This window comes from Diceros bicornis, chromosome 11 (genome assembly GCF_020826845.1).
Source record: "Diceros bicornis minor isolate mBicDic1 chromosome 11, mDicBic1.mat.cur, whole genome shotgun sequence".
Classification (NCBI taxonomy): domain Eukaryota; kingdom Metazoa; phylum Chordata; class Mammalia; order Perissodactyla; family Rhinocerotidae; genus Diceros; species Diceros bicornis.
This window is the reverse complement of record NC_080750.1, coordinates 36,416,963-36,431,389: the sequence shown is the minus strand read 5'-3', so window position 1 is coordinate 36,431,389 and position 14,427 is coordinate 36,416,963. Positions and strand designations below refer to the sequence as shown.

Here is a 14,427-nt window from a genome sequence, read left to right as displayed (position 1 = left end):
CCATGGACACGCAGGGGAAGGGGAGGGGAGGGAAGCACGTTACATGGCTTCAAGGCTTCATATCCACCAGCCACCCTGACTGACAGATTTGGAACACTGAGAAAGGCTCTAATGTGGAACAGCTATGAGATTGGGAGACGTTTGTAAAATAAGGGCTTTAAGGTATTGTTGTTTGGATAGTATTCATCTCCAGCTTATTGGAAATTTATTTTCACTAATAGATTCTATAAGAAAACATACACATGTAATGAAATTATTTTGATTTATCTCAGGTATTTATTATATAACTGTGATGACTAATTTTATGTGTCAATTTTATTTTTACTTGACTGGGCTAAGGGATGCCCAGATAGCTGGTAAAACATTATTTCTGGTTATGTCTGGGAGAATGTCTCTGGAAGAGATTAGCATTTGAATCGGTAGACTGAGTAAAGAAGATTGTTCTCACCAATGCAAGTGGGCATATCTAATCCTCTGAGGGCTTGAATAGAACAAAAAGGTGGAGGAAGGGTGCATTTGTTCTCTGCTTGAGCTGAGACATCCATCTTCTGCTCTCAGACATTGGAGCTCCTGGTCTCAGGCCTACCAGGACTTATGCAATTGGCCCCCCGGTTCTAGGGCCTTTGGACTTGGACTGAATTATACCACCAGCTTTCCTGGTTCTCCAGTTTGCAGACAGCAGATTGTGGGACTTCTCAGCCTCCATAATCGTATGAGCCAATTCCTCTAATAAATCTCTTATATATAGCTATATATGTATATTCTATTGGTTCTGTTTCTCTGGAGAACCCTGACTAATACATTAATTAATTGTTAAACTGAAGAAGGTTTAACACTGTCATCACCAAATATCAAAGATAAATTTTCTCTGTCTCTATTCATTACAGAGCAACACATGTTCATTATGGGAAGAAGTCATAGAGTTATGGTTTCCACTGGCACCTATAGAGAGCCTTGTGTGTGGATGAGACCCCTCTGACTCTAGCTATAGGTCAGTCTTCCCTGAGTCCCTCTAGCTAGGAGCTGACCAAGGTGAAGAGTTCATCCACACAGGTGCACTGGGATGGGTATCTTTCTAGGATGTTCCTGTAAGGTACGATTTAAAACTGACACTCTTCTACCTATAGTACAAACAAGCCCTGTTCTTGTCCTTAAGTCTAAAATGTAGACAAAGGACATTCCCATGAGTAGGAACTCATAGGAAATCACAGCCTGAAGAAACAGATGCTGTTGATTAGTCAGTGAGGAAGAATCTTTCTTCCTTTCCAAGGCTTCCATTTCTAACTCCTCTCATCTCTTCTGGGAGCTTGATCCATCAATAACCTTCTTTTTTTCATCCACCTATGATCTCTTCCTTTTACTGGACTCAATTCTTCTGTCTTAGAAATGCTGAAGTTGTTTTTCTCTTGAAGAAATAAAAACTTTCCTTTCCTTTGACCCTGCTATTCCCTCAAGCTGTCATCCTAGTTCTCTAGTACTCTCACTGTCAAACCCTTCGGAAGAGTGGCCTGTGCTTGCTACCTGCACTTCCCAATGCCCAGCTGACTAATCTTGTTACCTCTCTCATTGATTTCCAGGTTCATGATGACCTAAACTGTCATTTGGCAGCCACTCAGGAGGGGCATGTTCTCCTAAGGGCAATTGCAGTTAAATTCTGATATGAGGGATGTTTGGATACACAGAAAAACTTAACAGCCATGCTCCGAAGAGCCTGAAATAGAGTTCCTAGGGTGATGTACATGAGCATCCAACAGAAAAGTCATGCTCCTTCACAGCAAATGGGACTGAAGTTGAGGTGAGGAAGTTTGGATTGCCAATTAGCAGAGAGATCTCATACATACTAAGATGCCCCAGGTAGAGAAACTGAGAGAGTGGTTTCAAATATGAGGCCCAATTTAGTATGCTAAAGAATCTAACATTTTCACTGTCTGGAATTTGCCATTTATGTTCAGCAGTGAAATGGAAATGCATGCTGTCTTTGGTTAGGTTCTTCCAGAAGCAGACCTGGAAGGAAGGAATTGGGTGTAAGTGGTTTGTAAAGGCACAACACCCAGAAGAAACCAGTAAGGCAGTAGAAGAAGCAGGCTAGGAAAAGGAAAAGGGAAGAAGCTAAGAAAGGTGAGGTCTCAGGTGAAGTCACAGACTCAGCCTGATCTCCTGGGGAGCTTGGTGTTTACCCCACCGGAGACACAAGAGCTGGCCTTTTGCACTCCCACACTAGGAAGTTACTGGCCACAGGTCCTGGTGGGGTGGAGGTGGACATAAAATTCACAGGCACCTCTCTTCTCCTTACAGGCTAGGAGGCTCCAGTGTCCAAGGGCAGGCTGCTGAAAGTTGCAGGTCAAATAGTTAGTAGCAAAAACACTGAAACTGGGAATGGGTGAACAGAGCTGCTATAAGGGATCCAAGAGGATCTGGTCAGGTCTCCAACAGTGTCTGCTACATATGCCTAAAGGAATTCGCTCCTCCAGCGTGATGGTGCCAGTGCAAAGCGAAGCAATTGTAAGGCACCCGGAGCCCTGAAATCTTTAATATTGGATCCACCCGGGACTAGTGGGGCCATTCTGGAGACCATCTGGCAGTATGTAGGGATATTAACTCTGCAAAAACTCTGTGATCCAGCAGCAATCCTACTCCTCTTTAATTGTCCCAGAGAAATCCACAAGTCTCCATGGAGGTTTGTATGAAGATGTACAACGTAGCCTTGTTTGTGGTAGCAAAGGACTAGATCAATTAAATGTAAGATATATATATATATATATAAAATGTCCCACATGTACAGGTTTTCCCCCTTGCATGCATGGATCATTCATTAATTATTGTCTTGTTCTGCAAGGGCTTTAAATATATTCTAGATCTGTCTTATATATTATTTTTATAATTTGAAGAGCAAAAATTATTGTTGTTATTATTATTATTTTTTTTTTTGGTGAGGAAGATTGGCCCTGAGCTGCCATCTCTTGCCAGTCTTCCTCTTTTTGCTGAAGAAGATTAGCCCTGAGCTAACATCTGTGCCCATCTTCTTCCATTTTGTATATGGGATGCTGCCACATCATGGCTTGATCAGCGGTGCGTATGTCTGCACCCAGGATCCGAACCTGCAAATCCCGGGCTGCCAAAGCGGAGTGCACGAACTTAACCACTACCCCAGCGGGCCAGCCTGCAAAAATTATTTTTAAAGAAAATAATAAAATTGAGAAATTGAGCTAAAAATGTGAAAAAAGCAGCAGAATAATGAGTAGCAGATTATGTGGACAATATCCTCCAAGATGAAGAAAGGAAGTGGTACAGCCATTCTGCCCCTTTCTAAGGCCACGTGGGTTTTCCTTTGGGAAGTCACCCCCTCCCTCCCCGCAGCCCCTCACTCCAGCTCCAGGAGTTGGCTCTGCTTGGCCTAAGCTGGTCAGCAGAATTCCATCCCTCTTAATAGGGTCTAGATTGAGAGCAGGGGACAGTGATCTAGGCCTAACCCCATTAGGTTTCAAAAAATGAAGAAAAGATTGGACCTACAAGATTGTTTTTTCATTAGGCACAAATGTATGCCTAAAAAGCCTAAAAGGGCACATATGTTCCCCTTACCTACCACATTTAGTAGATTTTCTCATGTCAGAATATTTTTAAAAATACAAAAATTTAACTGCACTTAATCCCAATTGTCACACTTTGAGAGAAATAAGAGAACTATAGTTCATGGAAAAATGGCTTTATTCTGTAAAAACTTGCATAAATGGAGTGAGTCAGAGGTGTGCCCTGTAGTGCCTAGGGCCTGTGATTTGGCTGGTCTTGTGATATTATGTAGTCTGGGCAGGGTTCTTTACTCTCTCCCATCTGGAACAAATCTGTCGCCTGACACCAAATAACAATTTTATCTACGGTCATAGAATCAAATTCAATTAAAGATGATCAGTTCTACATAGATAAATTAGGTAAGGGGACTGTGGTTTAGGACCAAAAGGGAAAAATTTGTGGAATTCTCTATATTCCCTTAGGAAGATTCCATGACTCTTCTGATTATATCTAGGTTTGGCATTGCTGTTCCTAATTTATTACCTCCCAGGAAGAAACATAGAATCTACTGAATAATATTGATGCTAAAACCTTGGGAAACCATAAGATATTAGGACTTCTGGCTTCATCAGATCAAAAGTAAACTCTGCTGGGCTGGCCCCGTGGTGTAGCGGTTAAGTGTGTGAGCTACGCTACTGTTGGCTGGGGTTCGGATCCAGGCGCGCACAGACGCACCGCTTGTCAGGCCACACTGTGGCAGCGTCCCACATAAAATGGAGGAAGATCTGTAGGGATGTTAGCTCAGGGACAGTCTTCCTCAGCAAAAAGTGGAGGATTGGCATGGATGTTAGCTCAGGGCTGATCTTCCTCACAAAAAAAAAAAAGTAAACTCTGCTAACGTGCTTCATGGGGAAAGCCTGGCTTTGCAGTTACAGTGTTATTTCCAGTTGTGGTTATTCCCTGATTCTAAGAACTGTGGCCTGTCTCCTTTCAGTTTTAGAAACAAAAAAATCAGAGCATCAGTGCTGACCAAATATAGACACTGGTTTGTCTTTGTTACTCCTTCGAGGAAAGTGTGACAGAAGCTTCTCCAAATGTAGGATTATTAAAAAAAAAAAAACCATTGGAGTTTGTCAATGTGAACACCCCACTGAAATTTTAGAAATAATAAATTGCATGTGGTGGACTTGTGCCCTGATTTAACTTTGCTTGTTTGAAGTATGGAGAAAAATCAATAAATACAGTGCTGTACTAGATTACATTACAAATAAAGGAATTGTAGACTCAGAATTTCAGGCCTGGAGAGGCTTGGGAAGACAGATAGTGCATTTTTTTCACTCTACACATATATAGCGTTTAATATTATATTGTGGACTAGTAATACTATTAAAAATAACAATAGAGGTAATAGTGAAAGATTCACATTTATCTTGGCTGTTTCCTGGGCTTAATCTCCAATTAGTTTCATTACCTCAAAAATTTTAAATTTACTGGATAGGTTTATTTTTGGATGGAGAAGACCATGTATGTACAGACTTAAAAAAGCTCATCATGTAGAGACAATACTGTATTGCTTGTTATTATACCACTCTCCTAGCAGGGACATATTTATGCTCACTAAAATAAGAATTATAGAAGCAAGAACCCTCACACTGTGCTCACTGATGTCACTAGCTGAGGTTTAAAAAGAATTTTGACTACTTTTGCCTTTGTCCCTTTACTGTCCCCTATGCTGACGTCAACTGAGTCACCACTAAGCACTTCAGCACATTTATTTATTCATCTGGTTTCATGTTCCCAGCAACTAACTAGCACAGTGTAATATGGTGGAGTGAAAAGATAAATCAAGAGGGAGAGGGAGAGAGGGAAGAAAAGGTGGAGCACAGGGGATTTTTAGGGCAGCAAAACTATTCTGAATGATACTGTAATGGTGCATAACTGTCACTGTACATTTGTCCAAACCCATAGAATGTAAAACACAACAGTGAACCCTGAGGTAACCTATGGACCTTAGTTAATAATACTGTATCAACATTGGTTCATCAAATATACCACACTAACACAAGAAGAAAATAATAGGGGGAACTGTCTGTGGGGAGGGGGGAAAAGGTAGGAACTCTCTGTACATGCCAATTTTTCTGTAAACCTAAAACTACTCTGAAAAACATAAAGTCTATTAATTTAAACAACAACAAGAAGAGAAGATAAATCAAGATAACTTAGATGAGATGTTCTTAGAACGTGTATATTATAAGCAACAGAAAACCAAACTTATCTGGCATAGGCACAAAGGTAAATGTGTTCGTTTGCTTACTCAAGCCATAAGAAAGCATCAAGGAAAACTGGAACCAGGGACTTCAATGCTCTTTTTCATCTTTGTAACACTCTAGATTGACTTTCTTCATAATGCCCAAACCACGGTGGCCAGCAGCTCCCAGGCTCACAACCTCCCAGGCTTGCTCAGGAAGAAAGAGTTCTTTCTTACTTTAGTTGTTATTAGAAAACTCCCCCAGGGATGCTGGGCAGCCTAGCTTGGAAATGTGAACACCTTTACACCATTTACGGGAGTTGAGAGACAGGCTCCAATTAGAGGGTGGTGTTTACAAGGTTGGAAACAAGTAGGCGTGATAGGAACCAAATGCAGTTTTCCTGGCAAGAGACGTTGATGGCTCAGAAAAGGGAAGTAGAAGTAGAGAGAAGTGGTCAGATTCTGGATGTACTCTGAAGATAGGGTTGTAAGGATTTATTGAGGCATTGGGTATAAGGTATGAGAAAAAGGAATGGGAAATGACTTCAAGGTTTTTGTCCTGACAACTCAAAGGATGAAGCTGTCTTTAACTGAGCTGTGATGGTTAATTTTGTATGTCAACTTCCCTGGGCTAAGGGATGCCCATAGAGCTGGTAAAGTATTATTTCTGGGTGTGTCTGTAAGAGTGTTTCCAGAAGAGATTGGCATTTGAACCAGAAGACTGAGTAAAGCCGATTTTCTCTTACAAACGTGGGCAGACATCATCCATCTGTAGGGGCATGAAAAGAACAAAAAGGTGGAGGAAGGGTGAATGCTCTCCATCTCTTTTGGAGCTGGCATGTCCAGCTTCTCCTGCCCTGGACATCGGTGCTCCTGGTTCTCAGGCCTTTGGACTCTGGGACTGATACCAGTGGGCTGCTCCACGGTTCTCAGGCTTTTGGCTTCAGACTGGAAGTTATACCATCAGCTCCCCTGGTTTTCAGATCTTTGGGCTCAAACTGAATTATATCACTGGTTTTCCTAGTTCTCCAGCTTACAGACTGCAGACTGTGGTATATCTCAGCCTCCATAATCATGTGAGCCAATTCCCATAATAAATCTCCTCTTATAACTATATTGGTTCTGTTTCTCTGGAGAACACTGACTAACACATGAGCAGACGAATATTACGGTGGCACAGGTTACAGGGATATCAGGAGCTTAGTTTTAGATACAGTATGTCTGTTATCCATCCAGTTGGAGATGTCAAATAAGCAACTGGATATATATGTGTCTCTTCCTCCGGGTATCAATCTGACGTATCGTTTACTAACTGTAATTGTTTATTGTCCAACTCCTTCCTCTAGAATGCAAGCTCCATGAGAGCAGGAACTTTGCCTATTTTGTTCACTGCTATATCCCCAGTACCTAGAAGAACTCCTGGTGTATAGTAGATGCTCGGTAAAATTTACTGGAAAGGTGAATGAAGGAATGAATGAGAGAGTTAAGTGTTCAGTACAACAAAGTAGGTTGAGAATAGAGTACAGCTGGGAAGTATCTGTTTGAAAGTAAAATTGCTGGTCTGGCTATGTCTAGGGAGAGGTTTGCAACAGGTATTGTGTAACAAACATTTTCTATCTAGAACTACGTAAAAATGAAGAGACACCTGCAAGGCTTCTGTAAACTTTTATTTTATACTTATGGGCCACTACCAATGCAGGGCCTTGGCTTCTGGCTCATTTCTACAGATTTACTTGGAAATACGTGATAAAGGTAGAAACTGAAAATATTCCTACTAGTAAACCACAGTTACTTACTGGTCCATAACAAAATGTACATCGAAGCCTGTGTGGTTATTCAGAAATCTATGACTTTTTGAATTTATAAAATGCATTTTCCATATGCAAGAGACAAAGCATCTTAAAAAAAAGACAACTGTCTAAAACAAAATGGTGTGGACTTATGGCTTATATTACAGGTATATATCACTGCATGTAATGTACCAGTGGACTAATGGAATTTGACTGCTGACACAGAAAGGAGCCCTGCAATTGGATCAAGTGGAACCTGATATTATTTTATATGTGACTGTGCTAAAATACAGTCCAACAAATCAGCTTAGCTAATTTATCATCAGCAATCTGTCTGATGAAGTCTGATAGAAACATCAGACCACCTGTCAATCTCATCACCATGTTGAGTTGAGGACTGGGGCAATATAATACTTTAAGGACTTTTGCTCCAGTACAGGAAAAAATAAAAGCGCAAATTACTGCCTCATCAAACCAACCAACCAAACAAATCTCTATTGTTAATCCATGGCTCGTCCCCTTGCGTGCTGCCTGCCATATTCCATTTGTAATAGTAACATGGTCACAAGATTTATGAACACAGACAGATTAAAACTGACTGAGGCCAGTTGTCGTGATGAACAACCACCTAGATTCCACTCAGAGTGTGTGCTTTGGCGCAACTACAGGGCATTATTATTAGATGACATAAAGTCCATCCACACCATCACACATGTGCATATGTCACACACACAAATACATTCCACAGAGACAATCACAGAAAAATTGGCTAAAAGAAATGTACAGTTGTTTATATATATTTATATACACACAGTAAAAGATTTTATGCTATACTCACAGTCTGTAAACATCTTGGAAAATGCCCAGCAAAAGTCACTTTGGGCCCTTTGAAATGGTGACCATGTGAGGAGTGGGGTGGGGGAGGTGTTTAGGTTCATACTGGAAACCCAGAGAAGTGAAGAACCATAAGTTCATGGTGGCATTTGGGGGTAATTATATTTCACTGACATGACAAACTCAGCTGGCCACTTTGAAATTATGTTTCCCATATGGAAAAGAGAATGACCAAAAAAATCTTACTGCCAGTTAACATTTTAAGAGAAATCAAGAGACTATAGGTGATATGTATAATGTATATATATGTGTACATATATACCCATATATGCATATGTACATATATATACATATACACACATATACATGCTACTATTAAAAAAAAAACTCAACGAAAATTTCCAATTCTTTTAAAAATATTCAATCCTTTTCTCCTAGATGTGTTTCAGCCTTCTATGCATTTGCACTGACAGTCTTGGGCATTGTTGAATGACACATACATTTAAATTTTGGTACATGATACTGATTTTACATAAGATACTTACATTAAAAAAAGATTGGGCTCATGAAAAATAGAACTATTTGACTCAAGCATTATTTTTAAATTTAACATAAAAATATGCTGAAGATCTCCTGTGATGAAACACCATTAAAAAAGAAAATATAGTTTCTTAAAAATTCTTTGAATAGCAGCTATTAAACTGCCATCTGTGAGTATCAGTCTCTGCTTTAAGTGCTTGTATGTGTTGTAGCTTGAGAATTCATGTTTTAAAAATAAAACAGTGACATGAGAAACATTAACCTAATTGCTTACCTGAATTCTGTTTTACTTCTTTTTTTTTTCTTTTGCAAAATATGTATAAATAAGCCCAAATAATCATTTTTAGGCCACTATGTAGTTAAAAAATACTGGCACCAAATGACATTTCAAATAAAGGTGACAAACTCATACTGGGTTTGGCCAAAAAAAAAAAAAAATCACTTAAAAAAATAGAAAACCTTGTCATAAATCTCTAAACTCTCATGGTGACCAGTTCTCAGTGAACACTCGACAGAACTGCCATGAAAGCTAGTCATGTCCTCAAAAACTCTATTTTCATGCAAAAATAGTAAATATTCTCCTGGTTTAATTGAACAGTCTCTTTTCCCCTTGCCAACTCCCACTATTTTTTAGTGCTGAATATAACATGAAGAATATGTAAATTAGATAAATTAAAGAAGTAATATTCATTGAATTTGTGGGTATAAACCAGTCCACCCTCCAATGTTTTGGAAAGCATTTTTCAGGGGGTGGGACTGAGTCACGGGAGAAGGATTGGAGAAGAGATTTCTGGAGACACAGTTGCTGTGTGATTTTCTTTTCCAATAGGATTTGAAGGAATATTGATTAATGTTTCTTAAGATGTTTAGTTTATACTGTCCTTATGGCTGCTCCTGTCTGTGTTGTGGTTGTTTTGTTCATGGTTCTTCCACTGGATGCTTGTTCCATTCATGGGGACCGAGGTCATCAGACTTTTGGACTGGTAACAGCAGCAGCAGAGGCAAGACTGGGAGAAGGAACAGACTCTAAATAACATGAGCCTACCAACCCATTCCCAGCAGAACCCAGAGGCCTTGGGCCCCCACCAACAAAGGTCAATGTCCAGACACATCTGAGGACAGAACGTGAGCCTTAACAGTAATCTAGAGTATGGAGCCCATAATCTCTAGGTAGAAGTTAAACTGTCCATTCTAGTGCAGAGAAATAGATCCTGTGTTTCTTGTTTTAAGTTATTCACCAAGTCAAAGAGGGAGGGAAGGCAGTGTTGGCCAGAGGGAGAGTGTCGTCTGATGTGGGGTTGGCATGGGTGGGGAAGGGCCGGGAGGGGTCTGGCATTTCTTCAGTGTGCACCACCTGTGTGGCTCTCTGCATTGGGCACCTCCTCTGATGCTCATAACAGCCCTAGGTGGTAGGTGTTATTTTCCTCATTTTTATGAATGAGGACAGGGAGGCTTAGAGAGGATAATAAGAGGCAGAACTGGAATTAGAACCAGGATTCTCTGGATTGGGCTCTTTCCCCTGGGTGTGCTGCCTTTTTATGAAGATCAGTCAAAAAATGTGTTTAATTTCAGAGAGTTTGTACCTTGATTTTCCCTTCCCTTCTAATGAATATGTAAATCAATAAGCAAATGATATTAACTCCTGATTATATAATGTATTAGTGATGACCTGCATTTTAGTCAATCTTTCTTAGGACAGAATCTTTCTTAGAGCATTTCGTGACTTGTAAACATTATCAAATAGACTTCAAAAATGTGGCAGCTAGAGCTTCCATACCAAGTTTCATCTATTTGTATGATTCTTTGGTTAATATATGTCTGTCTCCTTTTAGACTGCAAGTTCCAGTCACTGTGTTTTTCCTCTCTTCTCTGTCCCTAATAATAGTAAACTCATACTGAGCGCTTATTATTGTCTCAAGTGCTTGACATATATTAACTCACTGAATCCTACTTATGAGATAGACACAGTGAGCATCTGATGTTACAGATGAGCAAGCTGAGGAAGCAGAAGGAGCACCACCTGGACCTGGGTTAGACAGTGAGCAAGAGCAGAGCTGTGATGTAAAGCCAGATTGTTTGCTTCCAGATCCTGCACCCTTGACCTCTATGCTACTCTTCCTAATATGTACCATAAAGTGAGGCTCAACATCCTGGCCAAAGATAACAGAATCCAGTTAGGATTAACTCTGTGCTAAAATCATTCCAGGACCTGGAAAAATGATAACTCAATAAGAAGTGCCTGGAGCTTCTGGAGGACATGGGTTGGCTTAGCTGTAAGGAGGTCTGAAGAACAGAAGGAAACTGATTTTGAATGAAATTACTTAGTTCAGATTTCCAGAGCAATAGCATTTACTTTCTTTGAAGAGGCTATTATCAAATACACTATTAAATAGCATTAGTAAGAGCTTTCTTAACAACAGAGTTGATGTTTTGTTGAGACGGTGGTTAAAGTCTAAGACAATGTAAGGCATCAATAGGTTTTATATATTCTGTGTGGCCTGCATTGGAGCATTTCTTTTTTTTTTTTGGTGAGGAAGATTTTTCCTGAGCTAACATCTGCTGCCAATCTTCCTCTTTTTGCTTGAGGAAGATTTTTTCCTGAGCTAACATCTGTGCCAATCTTCTTCTATTTTGTATGTGGGATGCTGCCACAGCACAGCTTGATGAGCAGTGTGTAGGTCCGCACCCAGGATCAGCAAACCCCAGGCCACTGAAGTGGAGTGCGTGAACTTAACCACTACGCCACCAGGAAGGAGGGTACTAAACTGGCACGTTATTAAGTTAGTTCTTTTTAATTGTAATAACTGAATATGTTGTTGTCTGAATAGATACTGCTTTTCTGTTATGCTGGCAATCTGATCCTCTTTCTGGGTAACAAAATATGATTTTCACTCCTCTACTGAAAAGTACAGTGGATTGAAGTAATATTTACAACTGGAATTAGCCATGCCTGTTGGCTACTTAATATACTCATTTGGGTGACCTTAAAAAATACTTGCAAAACAGTCTTACCTGGAAACAATTTTTAAATTTCTTGCTCACAAAATATAGGGCTATTGGGTTTATACATGAATTCATGGTTGCCAAGTTAATACCAATGTAATCCATGAGCAGCAAGAAACTAGAGCAAAAGAAAATAGAGTAGAATAATTAGAACATAATGTTTTTAAACCTGCTACCTGGCATTTATCCCTAGAGGAAGCATTTCTTATAGGTGGCAGTCAGAATTTTTTTTTTAAAGTGCTTGTTTAAACGGCAGTTTCAGTTCTGCAGAACATTTATAGATATACCCACCACTTGCCACTTGCTTAGCTCAAACCATTATGCCCAGCCTCAGGAGGGGAGCGACAAAATTATAGATATGGCTTGCACAAATTTTGGGGTTAGTTATGGGCTACGTCAGCTAAAGAAAAATAATCAACTTTACAGTTTTAATTTTCAGGGCTAACGAGAATGTAGTCTAGATGGTTTTGTAAAAGTATTATAAATGTGAAAATCAGAGAGACTCCAATTTCATAATGAGTACATAGGATCGTACCTAAGTAATTCACATCGGTTCTTGTCCATCTCATTATACACGGTTTTCTTCAAAATACGGCTTAAATGAAGAGGGAACCAGCAAAGAGCAAAAATTACAACCAAGCAGAAAACTGTTTTTGCCACTTCTCGACGCTAAGGGAAAGTGAGAAAAAAAAGTACAATAAGTTTAGTGTTTTTCTACTAGAGGAATGAACTACACAACGGGGAAGTAGTAGATGGCAGAGAAAGAATAACTCAAAGAAGAGTCAGAACAGCCTGCCTCACGGTGCCTCCACCTCTTCAAGATTCGGAGTCCAACTCTCTAATCACAGAGTTCCTAATGATCCTTTTGGGCAGCTGCCAGGAAGGATGGTGGCCTCAGGCTGGTTATTAGGGCCAGGGCAGAGGTGGGAACTAGCTGGAGTTGAGCCAACATTGTGGCTGAGTCTGCGTGTGTGTGTGTGTGTGTGTGTGTGGTGGATGTATGGGGGAAAGAGTCAGCTAAAAGCCTCAATAATAGACAACTAGCATTAGTGAGGGCATGGCAGTCAAGGCGACCGAACCTAGCATGATAAAGAATGGACAAATCTACAAAGACATTTGGAAAACAAAATAGGAGTAGGAAGCAGAAAAGAAAAAGCAACAGCAACGTGTTTTTTCCATTTCTTGATCTTGAAGAAAGCTAGCATTGGGACTTTTTTGCTTTTAAAATGCTTTTATTAATGACGTGTAGTTTCCAAAGATATACTGTTTTGCAAACAGAGGGATGAGGGTAAAGGATTATCAGCAAAGATGATTAGAAAAACTGGACGTGTTGACCCTGGACTGACTTCCACAGAAGGTTTACATGCTTTCAAGTGTGTACAGGATCTGAAAAACCATAGGTTAGGAATTATCTGCAACCAGTCATTTGTGTGCATTATGCTTGAGTATTACAGTGCATGCAATTGGAAGCCTAACTAGGAACATAAAATGCAACTTGTCTGTAACTGGGATCAGTTAACGTCAAAATAAAACTGATTGAAAACAGGATTTGGAAGGGTAATGTTGGTTCAACCCGGAGCATATAGCATTAAGTATGGGAAGACTACAATAAGCCCGCATGATTAACAGAGCCATTTAAAGATTTCAGGGCAGTTGTTACAAACTGCTGCTCTAGCTCAAAGATCTAGGAGTTCTTTAATCTTTCAGAGTTACTGGGCTAGCTGGGATACGGCTGCAGAGAACACACAAACTGAATAATTGAAAGAAATAAAGGATTCCAATCTGCACCAAGAGGGGATCATTTGAAAGGGTCATTTTGTGTAAACAGAAAGACAGTGTGCCCAGAAAAATAGAAAAGGAGGGTATTGGGGGAGAGGTCAGCTCCCCTGAGCACATCCTCAAAAAGGATAACTCCTTTAAAAGGTAACATTAATACATTGCCATGACAGTCTGATATTTGCTTAACCAATGTCCACTCTCCTCTTTTCCTTACTATCAATAAGATCCCTGATTTTGTTATAGGAGAGTGGGAGCCTGGCCAAATCATCTGCCTGGCCACCGGACACAGTTCTGACCAATTAGATTAAGTAGAGATTGTTGTGCGGGGTTTCTGGAAAACTACTTAAAAGTGGAGGATACTCCTTTGTGCACACACACTCATGTGGTCTGTGTTCTTCCCCTTCTTGCTGCCTGGAAATCAGATATTAGGATAGAGCTGTAGCTGCTATTTTCTAACACTGAAGGAAAGGTCAGCAAAACAGCAAACCCTTGGCCTCGGAGTCCCTTGACTAATGACATCTGAACTTTTTGCTGTGGGACAAAGATAAACCCTTACTTGGTCTACTCATCGTTATTTTGGGTTTTCTGCTACCAACATCCAAACACAATTCCTAACTTGGTTGTCGATATAATAAAGAGAAATTGGAGAAACCACACAAGAAGCAAGACCAAGAGCCCTCCAGGATACTAGTGAAGGGTGGCAGGGCCTTTCACTCTGAGCTAGCT

The 14,427-nt window shown here is 40.2% G+C and overlaps 1 protein-coding gene and 1 long non-coding RNA gene across 2 annotated transcripts in view; one reads left to right on the top strand and one right to left on the bottom strand.

The window, feature by feature from the left end:
• LOC131411378 (uncharacterized) overlaps nt 1-4,321 on the top strand; it is a 79,679-nt gene extending 75,358 nt beyond the window's left edge. Inside the window, exons 5-6 of the long non-coding RNA XR_009221547.1 lie at nt 1,578-1,795; nt 2,296-4,321. This is a non-coding gene — a long non-coding RNA (uncharacterized LOC131411378). The remainder of the gene's footprint in view (nt 1-1,577; nt 1,796-2,295) is intronic.
• Nucleotides 4,322-7,404: 3,083 nt separating this feature from the next.
• Nucleotides 7,405-14,427, bottom strand: part of EDNRA (endothelin receptor type A) — a 55,589-nt gene continuing 48,566 nt past the window's right edge. Inside the window, exons 6-8 of the mRNA XM_058550164.1 lie at nt 12,458-12,591; nt 11,932-12,040; nt 7,405-9,926 (exon numbers count right to left, since the gene is read on the bottom strand). Coding sequence (XP_058406147.1) covers nt 9,786-9,926; nt 11,932-12,040; nt 12,458-12,591 — 384 coding nt within the window. The 3' untranslated portion in view covers nt 7,405-9,785. The remainder of the gene's footprint in view (nt 9,927-11,931; nt 12,041-12,457; nt 12,592-14,427) is intronic.